Genomic DNA, 23,371 nt, shown 5'->3' with positions numbered 1-23,371 from the left:
TTGTACTATGCAAATAAAATTGCACTGCAACCAGACATTGCCTTAGCAACACCTAATACATCATGCAAAATGAAAGACTTTTCCCTTCTTTTATTTGTTTTTGAAAGACAAAATAATGGTTTTCGGTCCCATAACATGAAATGTTTACGTTTCTGTTCTAATTTCCTTCTATTACAAGTATAATTTTTAATTCATTTTTCATAAATTACAATATATATTGATATCATTTTTTCATATTATTAATAATAAATAATACTTTAAATCATATTAGATTTAGCTTCTTTATACTATTTAATATCTGATTGTAAACCACATTCTATATATATATATATATATATATATATCTATGAGAGAGAGATCCTATTCAATTTCCAATATCAACCAATCAAATTTTGATCTACCCATACAATAAAGTTTTCATCCCTTTACACCCCTACCCCAACTAATATGGTTGTGTTTGGTACCATTGTCACTTCTAATTGCAACATTTTAGGTTAGTCAATACAAATTTTGATATACCTATACAAAAAAGTCTCTATCCCTTTTCATCAATACCTAATACCTCATGCATGCAATAGGATGCAAAATATGGTGTGGCCATATCAAATTAAATCAGCCATGGTGTGCCATATCAAATTAAATCAACCTTAGTGTGGCCAATATCAAATTAAATCAATGGTATGGTGTATCAAATTAAAAGGGTATTTTGTAGTGTGGATGAGAAATTGGTGGGTGTGGACTAGTTTATACTACATTTTAGCAGGGACTAGGGGCGGAGTTAGAATATTTTATTGAGGAGGGCCGAAAGCTAAAAAACATGATTAAAGGGGCTAAAATACAAGTGGAACTTAAATAGATTTAAAGGGAATTTTGAAGGCATAGGAGGGGAGGGGCATGGCTCCCCTCCGCCACTCCTGGCTCCGCCCCTAGTAGGGACCAATCGACACCACACCACAATCCATAGTTGTTTTGAATTGTGAATAGACTGTGTGGACTGATCAATTTCATATACGGTTTATATAAAGTAAGTAGGTGTGGTGTGAAACTTTTTGATTTCATATATCTCATATACAACTTATGAAGCAATCTACATAGTTGATCATAAATCTCTAGTTTTTACAATTTATATGATAAATAAATTGAAAAAAAAAGGCATTGGCAATTAAGTTTTAACTAAAAAAATATTAATTTCAAAAAAATGGTAATAAAATCATTTAAAAAATTAAAATTATTATTTTATTGATAAAATACTAAAAAATAATATTTAAACAAACAAAATATCAAATTATTGCAAGATAAGCATAACATTAAACTGTTTATACAAACTAATAATCCATTGGATCCCGTACTAGTTGGTGAAAAAAACCACCTACATTACAACTAGTATTTAAATAGAAATAACAAAACCAATATTATGAGACAAGCTTAACAACAAAATATTGGTCCATTGGTTCTTTAACTCTTTGATAGAGATCATGAAGTGCACTGACAAAAGAGAAAAGTCGTTCTTACCATAAATTTTGGGTTCCTTTTTTGCTAAAAAATATTGGAATTTCTTTAAATTCAAACTATTGCCAAAGAAGCATTGAATTTTCTTGTTCAAACCAATAATGTGCCACTCAACTATAAGTCTTTAACAGATTAAAGCATTAATAATATGGTATAAATTTTAAGTATGTACCACCAGACAATGAGCCTTTTACCTTTGGGATTACTCGTATTTGTAGCTTATGCATGGATTTCTGGCCTAATGGGTACTTTGTGCAGGCTTAGAATACGATCATTTTTTGTTATTTGTTTAAGCTTCTTACACAGTGCAACATTACCAAAAACAAAGAGAAATAAACAAAACAATCTAAATGCACAAAACTTTTTCCAATATATGGTTCAGAAACACTTCAACTCAATAGGCCTTTAGGCATGATATAATTTGTGCAATTGAGCTATTTACACAAGTGATTTGTTGATTTCCTCTTAGTATCTATAAATGTTGTGGCTTATCTTAACTATACCAGTTAATAATTCTATTATGTTTTCTTACTTTTACCATGATGATTTTATTCTTGTGCTTTAAACATTAATATAAAATGGTTCAGTTGCTCTTGTATCTTCTCAGGTTGGCGGCAAAATGGGGACTTTCTATCTTCTTCTGCACATTTGTACTGTCTGTTGCCTTGCTCAATTTCTTTACACCCATTTTGTGTTGTTATATCTTTTGGTTCTTTATTTGTTCTGATGAGATTAACATTTTCTTAACATGTAGGTTCAAACAATGGGTGTAAATGGTCGAGGAGAAAACACATTCAAATAGTAATCACTGAAAAGTGTTCTGTTCCAGGGTTTTAGCTCTTGCAACAATGGAGGTTTAAGAGAATGGAATTAACGAAACAGAACACATTCAATTGAAAGAAAAAAAAAGCCCACAAATCCGAAAGGAGAACTTCAACAGAGAAGTGATAGTTCAAGCTGCAGCTTGAGAGAACATTCATCGGTGGAGAAGAATGCCCAGATGAATGTTCTATTTATTAACTAAAGTTGAAAGTAAAAAACATGAGAGAGAAGGAGAAAGAGAGAGAAAGAGAGAGAGAAGGGGAAAGAGGGAGATGGCAGACCGGTTGATGGAGCAAATCGGTGGAGGAGAATCGTCTTCATCCTTGCAGAGCATAGGGGCAGGAGAGCTTCGGTGTTCAACGATAAAATGCAAGTGAAATGCTATAGGGTAAAAATGATACATGTGATACATATTATCGATAAAAAATTGTATAATACCCGGGGACCGAAATCAACCACGATAAAAAAGTTTTGACGAGATATTTAACTGTAGACGGGTCCGGTCCACGATATATTGTGGACCAGTCCCATCCACACCAAACCGATTTTTCTATTCATCCCATGGTATGGACTGAAACGGTCCATCCACAAGATAGAATATTCTTCCTAACGCCACCTAAGTAGGTGTTGGGCATCTGTGCTGGGAATAGTGCACCATTTTCTTATAAAAATGGTGTTATGCATGTGGAGTTATAAATATCGTTTTTTTGTTTGGATCGGTGCTGTCACATAGGCGTTTTTTGAGAAAATACACTTGTTTTGTTTGGTACCAATACTGGTAGTAATGTTTTCAACATTGATTTATATTATCCAATACCCAAGATGATGTTACATCGTTGCATCACTGGTAATAATGCACCGTTTTCTTATAAAACATTGAATTTGACAATACTCCATACTACACTTTCTTGATTTCTAAGGTGTGGTTTAAAATAATATTTTTTCTTGAAAAATTGTACTAAACAAGAGGACATTGTTTGAAACACCAAATAAGTGTGGTCTTGAGCATTGTCAAATTCAATGTTTTATAAGAAAACAATGCATTGCTATGAGGGCATTGTTTGAAGTACTACTCTTGTATGCTCATATGGAATTAAATTAGTTATGATGTGCCCATATCAAATTAAATCAACTATCGTGTGGTTATCAAATTTAGTCGCCTATATATGATGTATCCATATCCAATTAAATCAGTTGTATGTACCCATATCAAATTAAATTAGTGTGCCCAAATTAAATCATCTGTGGTGCTCATATCAAATTAAAATTTTCTTGATATGATGTGCCCCAAATCATTTTTGGGTCAAAAGTCAAATCATTTATGATATTTTGCATGGGCTGATAACATGATAACAATAAGTAAAACCAATGGGCAAAAAGAATACCATGGAAGGAACAACCAAGGCAACTTAGATTTTTAATTAACAAAAATTAATTGTAATGGTAATAAAATATAAATTATTAATTTATTAATTACTATTCACCATCATCATCATCATTATTATTATTATTATTATTATTATTATTATTATTATTATTATTATTATTATTATTATTATTATTATTATAAGAAGAAGAATAAATATTATACCATTTTATATCATACCATAAATTAATCATTCAATTTATTATGGACTATCCATTCTGTCTATCTTACCAAACATTAAAAGCCTTTTTTATTAGAATTTATACAAAGAGAATATGTTTGTGTGAGGGATAAAACCATAAATATCTTATTATTAGGGTCACTATGCAAGATTGAATGTGATTTCTGACCGTAGCATTAGACTCTGGAAGATTGTTTTTCATTTCAATCTCAACAAGCCTCTCAAATAATTTCTTATTTAAACTGTATTTATTAGAAACTATTAATATCTAAAAAGGTTTTTTATTTGAGCAATGAGTGGATTTTCTTAGAAATAATTAAAATTGGAGACTTTTTTTATTTTTATTTTGGATTTTATATTTTTATGATCTAATTTAAAGTAACCAACCACATGTGTGAGAACTGAGAGAATGGGTCAATGGGAGGTCTTTTGTAGTGAGGTGACCCCTCACTCCCCTCTTTCCACTTTCTGTTATATATGGATTTAATATGTTTTCCTTGTCTGGATCTGAATTAAGAATCAGACAAGACAAAAAGAAAAGAATAGAATATGAAAAATATCAATGGGGTGACCAAAAGAAGTATAACTTTCCAATCTCCATTACCCTTATTATTTTTATAAGGGGTTTAAAGGGTGGCAGGATGCACAGAGAACCTGCAGTTCCATATTGGAAGTGACCATTTCAACTGTTGGGTCATTTTGCTCAATTTTCCTAGTTGAAGAGCAGGGATTCAATGATGAGTCTAATCAATGGTAGACATAAAAAATGTAGGGATATCTACCAATATCATCACCATTCACCAAACCATCTTTTTCACCATTCATTACTGATGTATTCATTATTATCATATTTCATCATCCATCATTTATTTTAATAACCTGAAGATCCTTCAACAGTCCAATTCTTTTGTTTACACTTGAATTTGAATCCTTTTTTTTTAATTCTGTGATTCTATGTATAGTCTATATTTCTATTTTCATTTCAGTCCCTCGTACTGTCACTCTCTCAAACAGTTCCACGGGAAAGGAGAGAGAGAGAAAATCCATATTGCTAAGAAAATGGGATGGTTGCAAGAATCAACAGATTGATTCTTCTGGTTCTGGTGAATGTCAGCAGGAAATGGATCTCCACGCTTCTACCTGTTATATTCTCTTTGTAGACAATCAAGTAGATCTGAGAGGGGTTTGTTTTTTTTTCTGCGGTTTCAATCATGACTCGAGCTTCGGTTCGATTGGACTCACTTTTCTTCCATCAAAAGGAGTACCCCATCACTGTTGTTAATTTGTCTGCTGCTGTTGCTACACCCAGAGACAGAGTCGTCGTCATCATCTCATCCTTCTTTCTCGGTTATAACAATGTGACCGACCCTTCTTCTCTTTTATTCTTTTTATGGTTTGAATTTAGGGATGCAAAATGGGTATCCGTTTATTGTTTTTATGATTTCGAATTCAGTTAATCAATTTGATTGATATCCGTTTAGCATAATTGGATCGAATTAAATCCGAAAAATATGGTCCTATTATAATCGGATCAAATTATTTGATTTGTTAGCATCCCATCCAATCCAATCTCATTATGTAACTGCAGTATGTTTATTACTTTATATAGACTTAGTGATATGTAAATTAATCAAACCCAAATTAATAATCCATGTTTTACATATCGGATTTTTGCGGATTGGATTCAGATAAACTCATAATTAACTGAATTCATTTGCATCCATTTACAGTACTATTCTAATCAATGTTTTAAAAACTGATTTAAAAGTAAAATCGTTTTAACCATCGGTTTTTGGGTTAATGATTTAATAATCTGATTTAAATGAATGATTTGTTCTGATAAATAATTAAAATAAAAAACGACCAAAACTATTAAACGAATTGATGGTTTAATTACCTGGGTCAATGGGTTATTGACCAATTTAAAGACTTTTGACCGAAAACTGGATTTGAAATAAAATGGAACTGATTATCTAAAAGATTTCTAACCCAAACGGTCTGACCATCCAAATCAATAACGATTTGAAAACATTGATTCTAACTTACACAACGGTAAATGATAAAAAAAAACAAGGATGAGTACGATTTCTATTTATAAAAGATTCATGGCAATAGGCTATTCTGTTTCCGCTATCCAGGGCAGAAAACATACTTTGATTTGGCCGTAAAAAGATTGCTTGGTCAGTCCAGTCATACAAAACTTCCCTTTTTATTTTTTCTTTGATTAGTAATTTACTTGATTGACAGAAACTAACCACAAAAGGTTTAATACAGGAAGAAGGAGTGTTCCATTCTAAGAAATTAACATCCAAATTCTTAAAAAGTTGTGCCAACAAATGGGCAGCCCTATTAAAAGTTACAGGAATAAAACTCAACTTTACAACCGAAAATACTGAAATTAAAGATTTGATCGATCTTGTCCACACCCAGCAAGAGGAGAGCCTGCATACAGAAAATCCACCATGGTCTTCGCATCCGAGAGAATTAAAAAACAGCCTTCCAACCATGTTCCTTAGAAAAAGATAAGGCAGAGTAAATAGCGAAAAGTTCTGCCATTAAACTTGATCCCTTTCAAAGAAAGCTTGGCACCTGCTGCACAGATAAACGATTTGTTAGTATAATATACACAAAAACCACAAGTAACTTCTCCTTGAGAAACTCCTCCATCACACTTGAGAACAACATCAAAAAGGATCAAAAGCAGGATAAGAAGGTTGCTGATTAACTATCTGCCTGTCATCCAGAGAAGAAAGATGATCATTACTGACTATAATACGCAGTTCTGAACACAGCTAGCTTTCTAATTACTTTAGCACCTAAGAAATTGAAGGAGAGCTATGGTTGAAAAATTATGGAATTGCGAACAGACCAAATTTGATAAAAAAGCTACAGCAATCCAACTTAAAACATTTGTCAAATTATCAAAATCTGCAATTACTTGCAACAGATGCTTAAAAGAAAATCTAATAACGAGCTGAAAGAGGTGTCAAATCAAAACTGGTGATTAGGTCATGGGTTGCATGTTAAATGTGTATGCAAATTTTGGAAAGCTATAACGTTTCACTAAACTTGTTTATTTTTCTTATTTTGGGTAAATTTTCAAGATCCATGTGTTTATAGGTGTCTTGTCCCACTTTTTTTACAAAAGAAAAAAAAAAAACTTTTTTACTCAAATTATAATTTTGAATATTTTTTATAAATAAAAAATAAAAACTGAATTTTATGTTTTTTAATTGTTTTAAATATAAAATAAAAAATATATTACATATAAAATATAATTATACATTATTTATTGATAAAATTCATATTTATACATATCTATATATACGTGTTAGTTGACATGGCATGGTCTGACCCAAACAGATAACCCGTGACTTAAAGGCAAAAACAGTTCAGCCTCTGGTTCAATTCTTAAAACATTGGTATTGACATCAATTACCCCAGTCTCCACTATAATTAGCAAGAGAACTTACCAACTGAGCAACAACCAATTGTTAGTCGAGTTCACTCAAGATATGCTGCATGCGCTGTTGTGTATCACTTGCTAGTTGCTACTAACCAGCAATAACAAGTGAATTGTCTTTTAACAGATCATTGAAAATTGAAATTATATTCACAAACTATAAATTTGTGTATATTATTGCATGCATATTTCATGAATTTTGGGTGAAATTCATGTGCGGAATTACTGAAATTTCATCTGAAAATATTGGTGATTTCAATTAGGGGCAAGCATGGGTCGGTTCGGTTCAATGGTAGAACCTGGAACCTACTCTATAGGGGTTGGTTTCAAGTTTTTAGAACCAAAATTTATCCTATGAAGGTTGGTTTTAGAATCGGTTCCAATGTTTACTCGTGGTATCTCTTCTTTCTTCATTATCCCCTTCTAAAGAAACATGTTCTTTAAAAACTTGATATTCAATAAATATAATATATAGTTTAAAACTTATATTATTTTTATTGGTTAAATTGAGTAATTTAATATATAGATTATCATTATATTGTTTAAAACTTATAATTTAAATTTAAATTTTATAAATATTATCTTTTACATTACTTATTGTATACATTCAAATATTAAAATGAAAACAAATTATCAAATCACTTATGATCTATTTGTTTACTAAGAAAGGGATGAGACAAGGGAATATTCCTGAATGATTATTCCTTTCCCATGTTTGTATGTTTGTATGCAGTGTTTTGGGATGAGAAAAGAGAGGGAAGTGGGATCCCAAAATGAAGTGAGCGGGATCACACCAAAACAATGTGGCCCTGGTGGGAAAGGGGAAAAGCTAAGAAAATTTGTTGGGCTTTGTCAAAGCAAGAAATCAACAATCTCCGACCATCTCTCTAAAAGGTAACACAAGATCCATGAATATCTCTCTCTAGTGATCCTGTTCTACACTTTTTTGTTGTTTTTATTTTCGGTCCATGATTCCTTCTTCCCTAACCCCATGTTTTTCCCCTCAGTGGTTAGAAGCTCAGCCATTTTCTTCGTTGTCTCTGGCAAAGGTTTTGCTGAAATGAAACCCCACTCTCCACAAGCATGAATCCATGTCCATATCTGACATTTTAACCACATTTGTGTAGATTACTGAGAGTGTGAGGTTTGAAACTTCAAATCCAATAGGTTTTCTTTCTTTCATTACTCACCCTTTTTCTCTCATTTTTCTAAGAAGTGAAGTGTTGAAGAATGAAATTGGTTTAATTGATTTACTTTTTTTTTTTTTTTGAGTTTCAGCCTTCAGGAGAGATTTACGAGAATCTTGAAAGTTTCTCCCTCTCATCCAGTTTAGGATACAAATAGAGCCATTTTTCCTCCCAGGTGAAGAAGCTTCCACTTCCGCTCTGGCTCTAGACGATGCTATTTCTATCTGAAGTAAAAAAAAAAAAAAAAAAAAAAAAAAAAAAAAAAAAAAACTTTAATGATTAAAGTTTTCTTTTTTTACGGAATGGAGCCACATCTGAGGAAGGCGTGGCTTCAAATGAAGTTAGGGCCTCCATATTGAAGGGATGAATGAAAGACTTAAACTATTAAAACTCACTTTATTAACAAATTAGGTACTAATTATATATGACAAAAACTTGCTTTGGTGGTTGAGCCTTTGCATCCATTTTGTATATTTTTTGGGATGCATTGGTTATTTGATGGTTGTCCTTTTTTGTGATGGTCAATCTACTTGTATTAGGTGGAATGAATTGTTATATTTTACCTCAATGGATTTAGTGGTATATGGATAATTATGACTATATGAAATGAATAGGTTAAACTATCGGCATTGATGAACTAATTACAAATTAAAGGCAAATTCATGTATGACCTTTTGGATGAAATAGGCTATTGAATGCAACTTCTTTGATGTATAAATAGGTCCAAATATTGGAGCAATTTTAGTTCCTAGTAGTTTTTTTTTTATGAATGAATGCACAAGTTGTTTATGGATGAGTAGACCTTTGAACAAATTCTATGATGAATGAGAAAGTCCAAATAATGAAGCATTTCTTGCTCAATAAAATTTTTGAATGAGCAAGTTTAATAATACTACCATGCCACATGGAAAGTTTAAGTGCATGTGTCATACATTTAGGGGATGCAAGTTGTCATATTCATGCCATGTCATCATAAAAGTAAATTACATGCATATTTATAATTGAACATGATTTTTCTTATATATTTTTTTTTTTTTTGTAAAACAAACACTGGAAGGTGGATTTTCTCACAAAAAAATTCTTAGCAAACAAACACATTATAACTAATTGAGAAAATAAATTTTCCTCTTCTCATCCCAACCTTTCTCATTCCATCATTTCTCAGCCCAATTTTTCCAACAATCAAGCTGACCCTCAAGTAATTCAATGGTCAAGTGAGATCATGGCTTTTGTAACCATGAGTGCTTTGCTTCAAATCTTTATATCTCCAAAAGTAATTGGGGTTTATTTCAAGGCAAATTTGATTCCAAGGTAGGTCCCATCAGGACCAACTAAGGTTGGTTCGTTTAGGGTAAATCCAAAGACCCTAGAACCGGTGTGGTGGAGGTCAGTTCCAAGAATGACCCTACTCTTTAAAAAATTAGATAGAATTGGTTGAAGGCCGATTGAGATCGGTTCCATTAGATTCCAGGTAAAACCCATCCATTTGCTCACCCCTATTTTCAATTTCGTTCCACATAAGTTAGTGGCTCTGGAGTGATGCCTGTTGTTTCTTTTATGGCTCAGAAATCAGAGTCTTTTGGATCCACCATTAATTATGTAACCCGAAAACAACCTCCCAGGCAAATGCATTTGAACTTTTCGAGATTGAAATTGCGAGCGGAAAATTATGTAAATCCAGATGAGTTGATTTCCCTCCACTGATTCTAATATAACTCTTTCTATCTCACGTCGAATGTATCTGGTTAAAATTATCAGTTTTCAGATATGCGAATCCACACTTCATTGGCTTCCCCTTATTTCCCTCTTACTCCTCTCCGTCGTTCAAAACCTAGTGGGTTTCTGTCTAAAGCAGTTTGCAGGTTAAGAAAGGAGAGCAAAAGCAGCTCCAGGCGTGGTTTAGCATCCATTTCTCTCTCTCTTTTTGGGTCGGGTTTCGTCCTTGGTCCTCTGCTTGATGGAATTCATTCAAGGGTTGAGCTTCAAATATATCAAAATGGATCAGTTGACATCGGACCACTTCATACAAACATCTGGGTATGTATTGAAAACTGTATTACTATTTTCTTTCCTCTTCTGAATGGCATCTCTTTGTTTCCTTTTTTCTGGTCCTCCTAATGAGCCCTAAATTACAGTAATTATCGTCTTGTGTTGCTGTAGGTTCCTAGCTTTCTTGGGGCGTTCTATTGCACGGTAGGTTTGCTACAACTCTACATAGATGAAAGGATCTCTCACAAATCCAAGGTTCCACCTGGAAGCTTGGACAAAACAGCAGTTTCACTAATGTGAGTCTCTCTCTATTGATAGAAGAACGATTTTATCATCACCCAAGTAAACATTATTACATTATATGATTGATTACAATAAAACACAAATCATCATACACAGGTAATAGGCATGAGATAAATTATAGAAAATGGAATTTTGTAATAAAGAAGATGCATGGTGTTGTCTTGTATTGATTAATATAAAATATGGAGATAAATTATAGAAAATAGAATTTTATAATAAAGAAAATATAAGGGGATGAACTCTTTTTGATTAATTATGCTCGATAACACGAGTAACTTCTGATTAAGAGTCAAATTTGATGAATATTGGCTGGATTCTTGTGCTTCTAAGTGTTAATGTAGGTACTGTTTGGATATATTCCTACTTTAAAAAATAACAAAGTATAAAGTACGTAAAATATTTTTGCTTTGAAAACTGTTTGGGTAAAAAAAATTGAAAAGTAAGCTTTCTAAAACAGAAGTACCATTTTTTGTTTGACAAAATCATGTCCGTTTGTACTTCTAGTGACGGTTTCCGATGATTTCGTGGTTTGAGACTAATGACGGCAGTCCGACTCTAACAATAGTGATCAGAGGTAGGGTCGGGAGTTTTATTGAGGGTAGTGTGACCACCCATTGGCATGAAAACGAAATCACTACTTTGCCAAAAGCATGGAGTATAAAAAGCCAACTACTTGTGTTTGGGATTTTTTATACTTTAAAAAACATGAAAGCAAAAAGTATAAAGAATATAATACTTTAAAAAACATGAAAGCCAATTAGGGAAGCACATATTAACTTTGGAGGTCACCATATAAATCAAGCCACTTATTTAACTTAAAAAATTCACATGTCTGCAGCAGCTCTAACATTTTAATTCTCTTTCTTTCAACCAAGGGCATTGGCGCTATTCATTGAATTGAGTGCCGAAATGTACAAAGCTGGAGTACCAGATAACATCGAAGCTTACACACTATTTGCAGTGGCTGAATTCATATGGTTTTTCCTAGATGGCACATGGTTGGGATTCACCTTGGCGTGCATCATTGGTCTTGGTTGCCCCTTGGCTGAAATTCCCATCATCAAGTAATGAGCCTCCTTTTCTTATTACTACTTACATGGAATCATGGATGAATCATCAATTTATCAGGTAAAAACAGTCCAATTGGATTGGTTTTACTTAATCTCTCTCTCTCTTATATTCAGGCTGTTTCACCTTTGGTATTACCCCCATGCAAACATTGAAGTCTTTGGGCAGGTAATGAGTTTTACTGTTGACTGGCTTGCTGAGAAGCCCAACATGCCAATCTCTTGATGGTTGAAATGAACTCTTTTGCTTCATGCAGGGTTTAGTAAGTTGGACAAGCACCTGCTACTTCGTTTACACACCATTCTTGACAAATTTGTCGCGCTGGCTGAAGTCGACCATTACTGCAGATGATGAAAAAGTGAACATGTAACAACCAATTTGGGAGCTTCGGTTTGAGTGAGCACAACTTAACCAAGTCAACAAACTGAAACGGGGTTTCTCGGGGGCACCCATGTTCCGTCTTAGGTTCTCAAACCAGGAAATAAGTGGATTCCGACCAGTCAAAATCCATTGTTGCAATTAAATCGTAACATGTTAAAACCACTTTTGGTGAGGATTAAAGACGAGCAACTGCACTGCATTAAACACCAGCATACAACAGAGAGAAATTTGCTGCTTTTGGAGATGTTATGAGGAGAGGAGAAATGTGCAGATCTGAAATAAATTATATGTTGTTTCTGAGGGCTGATTAATGTTAATTCTTTTTACAATATCTGAATTACATATTTTGATTGAAACTGATAGAACGAATATACGATTTCTTTTTGGACTTTGATATCCCACTACTTTTTTGAGTTGGAATGTCAATAGCAAGAAGTTGGAAATTGGGATCCAAGAAGAAATTTTAGCTTCCACTGATGATACCGAGACCATGTGGTACTAAAAACAGACAGGGTGATTCATTCCTCCTTTCTGGGCCGTCTTTGGCTGTCTAAAGGTGGGGTATTAGATGGCCAAGATCTTTCTTCCCCTCCATCTTTTATCAACTGCTAAGATCGTTTCAACATTTTCTGGCAGGTTGATACCTGCCTACATGTGCAGCATTAAAACAGCAAGGTGGGGAGGAGAGCTCCTACCCTTCTATCGTGATGAGGGCATTTATTTGTTGAATACATCAGCTTTCATCAGAGGACAAAATCTATGTACACAATTGGTTTTTCTGAAGCAACAAAGGATTGATATTATCAAGATATTTATGTTTAAAACAAGAACAACTTATGTTTCACATATTTTGGGGAAATGTCAGAATTCAGAAAGATACTCAAATTAAATTATAGAAAACTAACATGGTATTGAGCGCAGCAGTACAGTTCTTCCTTTATCACTTGTTAGTCGAAAAGAAGCAGATCAGGGCCCTTGCACCAGAACCTGATGCTTAACAACTTTGTAATTTCATTAATGTGTAATGGGGCTAAAGCTCAATTTTATGTATCAGTAGCATTGAAAGGCCTGCATAAATCATCAAGGAATGTATACATATATGCACTTGCATACTTGATAAATCTGTTTGACACTGTATGCTTAAGCTTAACCTTGTGTAATACAGAGTGCTCTCTCACCTGATGACAACATATCTGTCATTTTGTGAGAGCTCAACTCCCTAACTACTTGGTTGACGGCAATCTAGCTCTTAAACACAACATCTGTGATATCTGGGAACTTCTCTCTAATAGCTGCCTTGATTCCTGATCCAATTGACTCAGGGCCAACATACTTCACGAGGCAATTCCTTCCCTCAACAGATAACACTTCCACACTCCCGCCATAGTTTTTTATGGCTGGTCTTAGTATATCAAGATGACTATTCACCGCCTGCAATTGCAAATCATTCCTTAGTTTTGTTTTTATTAATTAAAATCCAACTTATGTGGTATTGTTTTTGTTTAACTTTATCAGCTAAGATGAGTCAAGAATTGACCTCAGCAGTTGTCTCGCTTGGTTGGTCATCAAAGACTTGGCGAATATCCGTAATTGCATCTCCAAATTTCTCCTTCAATACTCGTTCAATTCCCATTTTCATGGTGGTTGTGGAGCTAGGACAATTTCCACATGCTCCTGTATACCCAAACTATACATTCAGCTAGGTTGAAGTACAGTAGATTTCTGGAAATAAAATAGATATCCATGTGCTGAATTATAAAATCAATTGATCAGGATATATATTTGACCAGCAACACAATTCGGAATTTATTAATGATAAAGTATAAGCAGAATAGGCTTATGAAGTACAAAATAATTTCATTGGTTAAAAGGGACGGCATGATATTACTTTTTTAAGTACTATATCATTTAGATATGTTAGAACTATAAATTATAATACAAGGTATAGTTCATATAGAAGCTCTACTCCTAGCGTTTTCTGAATTTGATGTTATCTAAAACACCTTTTTTAAACAAATCCTCATTTTCCCTAACAATCATTGTTGCACCATGCAAATTTCCCTCCTCGACTGCAAGTCTATAACTCCCTCTCCCACTTAAACGATTATATATTTACATGACCACGAGTCACCCTAATGGCTATTATTATCACCGACATTGATTTATTGTATGAATGATGATATGTACAATCACCATGCTTTTTTTTTTAAAGAAAGAAATATACTTTCCATTAAAAGAGACCATAGCCCCGGAAAGAAGACTACAGGGTTCAAGTACAACCGCCAAGAAAACAAACTACAAGAGCCACAAAAAAAAAAACAAAGACTAGGATTCTAGGAAGGCTAAAACACTGAACCAGGGTAAAAACACCAGCAGCTCTAACTCAAAACAGTGAAACACTCCTTTATCTTCTTGAAAGAAAGGCAAAACCCACTAAGGTTAGGACAAGATCTGACATGAGTTCCTTTGATCTCTGAATCCTGCCTGGGCCAATGTGTGTGTGTTAGGTTAGGACAAGATTTCACATGAGTTCCTTGATCTCTTAATCCTGCCTGGGCCAATGCACCGAGTGTGTGTGTGTGTGTGTGTGTTTTGAGAACACATGAAATCCAGTTAGATGCCTTTAAACTCACTATGAGATTAAGAGATTTTTCTCTTAAGCATCTGCAATTTATGCTCATTAAATGGGGGTTCTGAGACTTTCTTGTCTTTTTCTACATTCAACAATCTCTTAATGAATCTCTAGGTGGAAACAATGACTAGTTTGGTTGGTAGATTTCATCAGCAAATTCCTTATTTTTGTTCAGTCAGACATACAAGCAAGAAAATGCTAAGCTATTTCTTGGGACCATCATTTATAACATTTCAGCCATTCAAATGTGCCTTAAACTGTGCTTTTGGTTTGTCAATTCACATGTTTGGATGGTTTAGATGCTAGAGACAAGCTTTAGCATCAACAAATAACCTCCTTGATCTTGTTATCATATAAAAAGCCAAATTAACATGTATTGTAGTTTAAAAAAAAAGGACTTCACCAACTGAAACTAAGCATAGTGATCTTTCAATCTTATTTGGAACCATTAATATTAAATTTATATAAAACAAAATGCAAGTCATTAAAAAGGAATTAGCAACTGTTATGGTTTGTGCCTTGAATTCTTTGTTGCGACCTGCTTCATGAACCCACTCTGAATTAAGTTGAGAAAAACCCAAAGGCAAAATTTCATAGTGGTTTGTGAGGGAAACGTAGGGCTTGCCACAAATCACCATTGGGGGTGCGAGGGCGGAGCCCCATGGTGGTATGGACCCGATCCATATTCAGATTATGGGTCCGAACCGAATACGAAAGGTTATGTATTTCAGGGGTTTTCTCTCTTGTATACTTTGTCTTGTGAGAAAACAGGGAGACTTTGGGTGCATTTGGGGTTTAGGGTTTTCTGTGAGTGAGGTGTGAGTGCACAGCTCTGTATTCCTCTCCATTACATACTACATAGTGGATTTCTGCTCCTCCTTTGCCCATGGACGTAGGCTATAAAAGCCTAACCACGTAAATTTGTCTTCTTTTACAAATGTAAGTGTGTGTCCTCTTTGTTTGCTTCTCTATCTCTATTTTTTTCTTTCATTTTTGGGTGCCATTCGAATATGTATTTCTGGGTTTTGCACAACGGCAACTATATGATTATAGTCATTTTTTAGAGCAAAAGCCTTACCCTCATCAATCTGAATGGTTCAATCAGTAGAAAGCTTTATGTGCTGATTCGGCCAAGTTTCTTGTGAAAGGAAGATGAGAAAGTTGGGGGTTTCAGCAATAGACAGAGGAAAGGAAAGAAAAGGAGAAGAAGGTCGACTAGGATAGTGGATGCATAACCCTACCCGCCAGCCCCTCATTCTATTTATAATTAACTTATATATGGGATATTATAAAGATGCCCCTAGTAGGGCAGCAACTCAACTAAGTACTTACAATTCTTTTAAAAATAAAAGACTAATGGGCCCAAAGCCCAACAACTTCTTAATTTAAAGGAAAACAAACTAAACATAAATAAGCCCAACATAAATCAACCCACTCAACACTCCCCCTCAAGTTGGGAATAGATGTCACACATTCCCAACTTGCGTAGATCATGTTCCAGGTTATTCTTCGCAACACCTTTTGTGAGAACATCAACAAGCTGCAGATCAAAAGAAATGTATGGAAGACAAACCTCTCCTGAAGTTTCCCTTTCTCTGATAAAATGTCTATCTACTTCAATGTGCTTAGTTCGGTCATCCACAAACAGGAGAAAATAGAGATAGCCGCCTATAGAGGGAACATGATAAGGGCCCCACACATCCGAATGAATAACATTAAAGGGAGAAGAACATCTTTTATTACTAGGTTTAAAAGGGTGTCTACAATGCTTTCCAAGTTCACAACCCTCACACTTCAAACTTGACAGATTCACAGACTCAAACAGTTTTGGGAACAAACAACTCAAAGAAGAAAAGGATAAATGACCCAGACGGTTGTGCCAAAGCATAATCTGACCCACAAATCTTGACTCACTATCTCTACAAACATGATGGCTTTAGTGAAGAGGGAGAGCATCCAGGAGGTAGATTACATTCACTTCACGACCACTCCCAATTGTCCTCTTTGAATCCAGATCTTGCAAAATACAGCATCCAGGAGAAAAAATTACTGAGTAATTCAGATTCTTAGTCAAACTACTAATAGATAACAAATTAGTGCTCAATCTAGGAACATAAAAGACAGAGGGTAAGCAAATAGAATCATTGATCTTGACAGATCCCTTCCCAGCAAAGGAACATGGGATCCATCAGTTGTGGAGACCCTATTGATGTGTGGCTCATTGTGACACTAGCAAGTGCATTAGCCGTTCAAGTAATAAAGTAGTGAGTGAAGTATCGTTCCCACGAGGATTTAGGAAACAATTACCAATACTAAATTGAGCACTTCTTATCTGATCAATAAATAAATCAAAACTCTAATGAAAGCTAAGAAATCCTAAATTAAAATCTATCTAAATCATTGGCCCAATTGCCTTCAATTCAGGTTAGAAGAGTAAGGAGTAAATGTCAATCTCAGAATTCAGCAATCTATCAATTTGGATCATTCGAATGAATCATGATTGAGCCTTGGTTTGGTGAAACCCCAAGGTCATGAACAGCCTCTCTCAAGCGCATGTTCATCCTATGCATGAGTGACGGTTCTTCTATCTCTAGCAAGAATCTAATCCCCATGCATGCATTTCTTCAAACACTTCTAAGGCATCAATTCAAATCTGAATTGATCACCAATTGAATTGTGCAAGTTATCTCTAACCTTGCACTCAATTCAGTTCTTGAATAGTAGATCTGAATTCCTAGAGTCTCTCTCAAGCACTCTAGGAATTCCAAGCTGTAGATTAATTCGCCCAATCTGAAATTTGCAGATCTGAATTCTCTTTCAAGCAATTCAGATCTTGCAATCTCAGATCTGAGAATTCAGATCTGAGTTTTGAAGGTTAGTTGGCCGAATTGATCTGCAATCACACCCTTATTCAAGAAACTTCAAGTACAATGCATGACCATTTGAATGAATCAAAAAGAATTAGATTGCTGAACTGAAATTTTACAAGCTGAAATACATCAAGGAAGAATGGAAACAAGGAGAAAGAAGAAAGAACATATAACTAAGAAACTGAATTCAAATCAAAAGAGAATGAAACTACAAATGATTTATTACAAAAAATCTTTGAATCACAATCCCTCAATTCGAACTCACCTTCTTCTTCTAGCTTGCTTGTCTTGAACTTCCTTCAGCCCTTCTTCTTCTTCTTCCTTGCGCCTAGCCTTCTTCTCTTCTCTTCTCTCAAGGTGGCCGAACCTCTAAGAGTGGGAGAGCCTTCCTCTCAAGCAATTGAACAATTTTCTCCCCTCCTAGAGGCCTCCTTTTATAGTTTTTCAAGGGGGCTCTTGCCCCTTCTTGAAGCCTCTAGAATGGGGTGTATTACACCCCTCATGAACCTTCTAGAGTGCTCCCTCCTTCTCTTCAAGAAACTCCTAGAAGTTGCCGCCCCTAGCTCCCTTTGGGCTGCTATTTGGGCTACAACTTAGCTTGCTTTTGAGCTCATGTGGGCTACACTCTAGGCTGTTATTTGGGCTAAAAATGGGCCTTTCTTGCTGGGCCGAATTCTCCTCATAGCTAGGCTTTATTTTCTTGGGTTTTCTCAAGGAATTCACTTGCTCTTTTGGGGCCGAAGTGCTCTCTCTTGCTTCCACGACCGGGCTGGACTGAAATTGGTCTTTTTGAACCTTCTTTTCTTGCCTTTTTCCTTCCTTTTCTTGGATTGATTATCCCTGAACCTATTCTTAGCATTAAGCTAAATTAAGGCAAAAATTAATAAAACCGGCATAAAAATCCATGCTAAAGTCCTCAAAAATTATAGATAAATTGTAAGTTCATCACCTATCTCTGCCAGAACAGAGCTGATAAGAAGAGAAAATAGTGGAGCAATGAGTCATATGCTCTGAGGCTCCAGAGTCTATAATCCAAGGAGATCTCTCCTTACCTAAAGCAGAAACATAGTTTGCAATGACATGTGAACTACCTACGTGGGCAAAGGAGGTAGACTGGGCTCCACCTGTGCTACTTGTACCTTGTTGTCCGCTTGCGGCTAAACTGGAACTAGTTGTATCCCTCTAATTCAGAAGTAACCCAAACCTCTCAAGCTCGACCCTTACTATAGCAGCTACAACGGACTCTAAAGCAGCTGCAATAGGGGGGGCAAAGTATCACCGGTAACTGCCATGTGCACATTTCCTTTCTTATTCTTCAATCTGGTCGGCACAAGATGTGGGTGAAGCTTCCAACAAGTGTCTCTTGTATGCTTAGGCTTCTTAGTGTAATCACAGACCAAGTCCATTTTTTCTTCCTTTTTGTTTTCATTGTCATTCTGTTTAGATTTTACAGCACTTACCATATAATTTTCCTACACTCATTGGGAGTTGCTAGTTTCGGGTTTCACCTCTTCACCAGTAATATACCCCAATTTTCCACGAGCCCCAATGGCCATCTTTGCAAATTGGGACCATTTCAAGTAGTTTGTACCATCCAACCTAACTGTAGTAATGGTCCCAGCTCCGAAGGGGTCTCCAGCACCTCCTTTCACCGGTCCCATTTCATTCCCGGGCTTATATTCAACTCTGTGTCCCTCCATGTGTCTCAAAAGAGGTACATGAAACAACCAAAAAATGTAGCAAGAACAAACAGAATACCTTCTGGAACCAACGACACTCCTTTGGTGTCCTGGACTTTCTTCCCACAAAAGATTCCTTTTCGGTGGGATGAGAGAAGAGAGAGAAAAAGCAACCGCCCTCTCTAGAAGCCTCCAAACCACATGAAACTTGTATCGCCCCTTACAAAAAAACCCAGAGGAACCCTAAAAAATTAGGGCGCCACTACCTAGGTCAAAATTGAAGAGTCCAACAAAATCTAGACTCTTCCCCTTTCTCTAGTTTTTCCTTATTCTAATGAGAAACCCTAGACCAGTTACAGGGCATACGGATCCATCAAGAAAATCCAAAAACTGGGCTTACCTGAGAGCTTCAATCAACCTCTTAAATCTCCATGCAGTCGGCCGATCTAGGGCTGCAGGAGTGAATCTCTTCAAGAACCTTCAACCTGCTCTGATACCAAGTAGAAAGCTTTATGTGCTGATTCGGTCAAGCTTCTTGTTAAAGGAAGAGGAGAAAGTTGGGGGTTTCGGCAATAGACAGAGGAAAGGGAAGAAAAGGAGAAGAAGGTCGATTAGGATAGTGATGCATAACCCTATCCGCCAGCCCCTCATTCTATTTATAATTAACTTAAATATGGGATATTACAAAGATGCCCCTAGTAGGGCGGCAACTCAACTAAGTACTTACAATTCTTTTAAAAATAAAAGACTAATGGGCCCAAGGCCCAACAACTTCTTAATTTAAAGGAAAACAAACTAAACATAAATCGGCCCAACATAAATCAACCCACTCAACACAATCAACAAATGAAAGGTTGGAAACTTGAACCCCTCCAAACATTCATCTCTATTGTCTAAACTCTAAAGAGGCACACAATCTTCTGATAAGACCATTTTGATGTTTTGAGGAATAAAAGAAAAGATTTTTCTTCCAGTTGGTCAAGAGAATCAGTCTTCACTTCACTTGAGAAGTACAGCCCGAGATTTGTTTTGATTGGTCTCCTATGCATGGTTCTTTTAGGTTAACATTAAGTTTTCTTTCAATTTGTCCATTGTATGGTTTAATATAGTTCCATTTGATCCACATAATGCTCACTTTCAGTCCATTTCTTTGCTTATTAACTCAGCTTTAGCAAGCTTTATCCTTATTAATTCAAATTTACTTATATTTGTGTATGAATAAGTATTATTAATTTCTGTATGGTCTTGATGTTTATGGTGATGTCAAATTTTGTCTTTTTCTGCACCATGTTATAGTAAGAAAAATGTGCAAGCTTCTGTCTCCTCAGCTGCATGTTTACTTTTCTTTTTCTATGATTAGGAATTGTGTTGATATTTAGTTTACTTTGGTTTTATGCAGTTGGCTTGTCATCTTGGTTTTTTTATCTTCTTTTCTGAATTCTGAACAATTGATGGATCTTATAAATGTATTATGGTGCAAGTAATACCAGTTTAGCTAGGTGTGGTTGGATTTCTGACCTCTTCCAACCTTGTATCTTGAACACTGGATACCTAGAATTTGGATATGAACAAGTATAGTCTACTTTGTTCTTTGTCTTAGGATGCATAAAAGGATTTTCAAAATAAAAACAAAAGTTTTCACTAGGTTCGTAGCTTTGTATACCTAGACAACTAGGTGGAAACTCCTTTCATACTGTCAATATGTTATACAAACACTAGGTGGATCATGGATATCCTTTTCTCCCATAATGTTCCATCCACAAACTTACTTATTTCTGCTGATCAACATGCAAATGACATGTATTGTCTGACAGTCTGATTGGTAGCTTTTTTTAACCATGAATCATGTGCAGAACTTTCTTTTGCTTCCTTGCTCAGGAACATCTATTCATTCCTTGCAAATGAAATCTACTAACTTATTCCCTAAAGCTAGTCTAGATTTCTAATGCCTCAGGAAAATGGTAAAGATAGATGGCAGCATCACAGCACATTTTCTCCTTGCCTATCCTATGTATTTCACTACCTACCCAACCCAGAAATAGAACCTAGGCCTCCTATTCATTCATGTCTTCAAGAAGTAGGGTCCATAAATATCTTCTACTTCCTTGCTTTCATTTCAGAGGTCACCTTGTTTAGTGAGACACTTGCTGCTGCATGCTCTCAGATAACCTCCCTTCTGAAATAACATTCGTTGATTGTCTAACTTATTAGGGCATATTACATTACAACTCATAATTCATTTTGTCCACAACTTGTAAGATAATCAGGTTTAGTATCATTAGTTCAGACATTAGCTCATAAATTTGCTAGCTTGCTCAATTATATCATCTGGTTTTCTCATTATGGGGCCTATTGGCATTTGTTTTGCTTCCTAATTAGCGTATTTCCTTCACTTTCTCTGCAGTTCACCTCATGAAAAATTTCAGGGAATATTGTAACCAAAGCAATAACATTTTTTTCCTTTACTTTTGTTTTCATTTTTTTTTCTTTTGGGGGAGTGGGTGGGAAGGAGGGAAAAGATGGCTTCGAATCTAAAGCTATTCAATGGGTGATCAGAAATTATCTGATGCAAATCCCAAAGTTTTCCATTTCCATTAAGACAAATACTTAATCATATCAATAAATAGAGAAAAGCCACAATTTGGGGCCCAATCCTTCTATCTTTAGCATAAGCTTCAATTGCCTCGCAGTGGTCCAAATCAAACAATACAAGCTTCCCATATCTATAGTTTCTTTTTATCAATGTCCTATATCTGTTCTTTCCATCGAAATTTCCAAGACCAAAACAATCTTCAGTCAGAGTTAAACCTTCTTAGCTACTAAATACCTATAAAACCAAAATTCAGGAACCCAAATAAAATTATACGCAAGTAAACCAGAAAAGAGTAATTCTCAAACCAAAACAGCAAAATACTACATGCCGTTAATTCATATTCTCGGTCTGATTCATGAGAAACCTATTTAAATAGTCAGGCTCAACATTTCATCAGCACGTCAGGAGTCCAAAGAAGAGGGAACAGACCTTGAAGCTTTAAAGAGATGACTCCATCTACGACGGAGACGACGTCAACGTTGCCTCCATCGGAAATTAGGTAAGGCCGAACATCCTCGAGAACCAAGTCCACGTTCTGTGCTGTGAGTTCAAATGTCTGGGTGGAATACAAGCCAGGAGAAGAACCAGTTGCTTTTGTTTCGGGAGCCTTAGAGGCCTTGATGGCATAACTGAAGAATACCCGTCTTATGAAAACTACTCTAGGTCCTCGAACATAACCTAATGGCGGATAGAAAGGGGATTTAAGGATCTGCCTACGGAGAAAACAAGGATTTTTTGCCAACCCAGCAGTTAGAGACGCCGCCATTTTCCTTCTTCCCAGACCAGTGGAACCCGTATCCGCTGCAATTGCATACAGACTTGACGGAATTATATAAGATACAGGGGTAAATTTGGCAATTTATAAAATTTCAGCGTTTCGTTCTATATGTGATGGGGAGATGACAGTTTGGCTTTGAGAGCTTGAGACGGAGACTCGGAGAGCAGTCCGGTTTATAGGTGTAAATCGGGTTTCGGCCCACGGGCCGGCACGGCCCGTTGCGGGCCCATAGCGAGCCACGCTTGGCCCGCCCAAGAACTAGCTGTTTCAGCTTTTTTGGATTTTTTTTTTTACAAAAATACCTTCCCAACAGCTATAAACAGCTATATAAGGGGGTATTTATGTATTTTGGTTATGGGGAAGAAAAAATGATACAAATGCACCCCAACATAGTTTAGGGAGACATTTTAGGTAAATTGATAAATAAATTTACAATAACCAAAATACCTCTCTCAATAACTAAAAAATGGCTAGTTTTTTAGGGTATTTT

General features: G+C 35.5%; 2 protein-coding genes across 2 annotated transcripts; one reads left to right on the top strand and one right to left on the bottom strand.

The window, feature by feature from the left end:
• Positions 1–9,736: 9,736 nt before the first annotated feature.
• On the top strand, positions 9,737–12,730 carry LOC148867799 (insulin-induced protein). Its single transcript, XM_088978126.1, has 6 exons — positions 9,737–10,059; positions 10,155–10,625; positions 10,749–10,873; positions 11,756–11,944; positions 12,065–12,116; positions 12,205–12,730. The coding sequence occupies exons 2-6, from the start codon at positions 10,356–10,358 to the stop codon at positions 12,316–12,318; spliced, it is 750 nt and encodes a 249-aa protein (XP_088834252.1). The 5' UTR covers positions 9,737–10,059; positions 10,155–10,355; the 3' UTR covers positions 12,319–12,730.
• Positions 12,731–13,317: 587 nt separating this feature from the next.
• NFU1 (NFU domain protein 1) lies at positions 13,318–23,026 on the bottom strand. The gene is made up of 3 exons (XM_088978127.1): positions 22,533–23,026; positions 13,867–14,003; positions 13,318–13,760 (listed from the first exon to the last, which is right to left on the bottom strand). Exons 1-3 carry the CDS (start codon positions 22,867–22,869, stop codon positions 13,572–13,574), a joined length of 663 nt encoding a protein of 220 aa, XP_088834253.1. The 5' UTR covers positions 22,870–23,026; the 3' UTR covers positions 13,318–13,571.
• Between the last annotated feature and the right edge of the window lie 345 nt (positions 23,027–23,371).

Source organism: Nelumbo lutea, chromosome 3, assembly GCF_056320005.1.
Source record: "Nelumbo lutea isolate HS-2025 chromosome 3, American lotus-T2T, whole genome shotgun sequence".
Classification (NCBI taxonomy): Eukaryota; Viridiplantae; Streptophyta; class Magnoliopsida; order Proteales; family Nelumbonaceae; genus Nelumbo; species Nelumbo lutea.
This window is presented reverse-complemented; position numbering and strand designations above follow the sequence as displayed.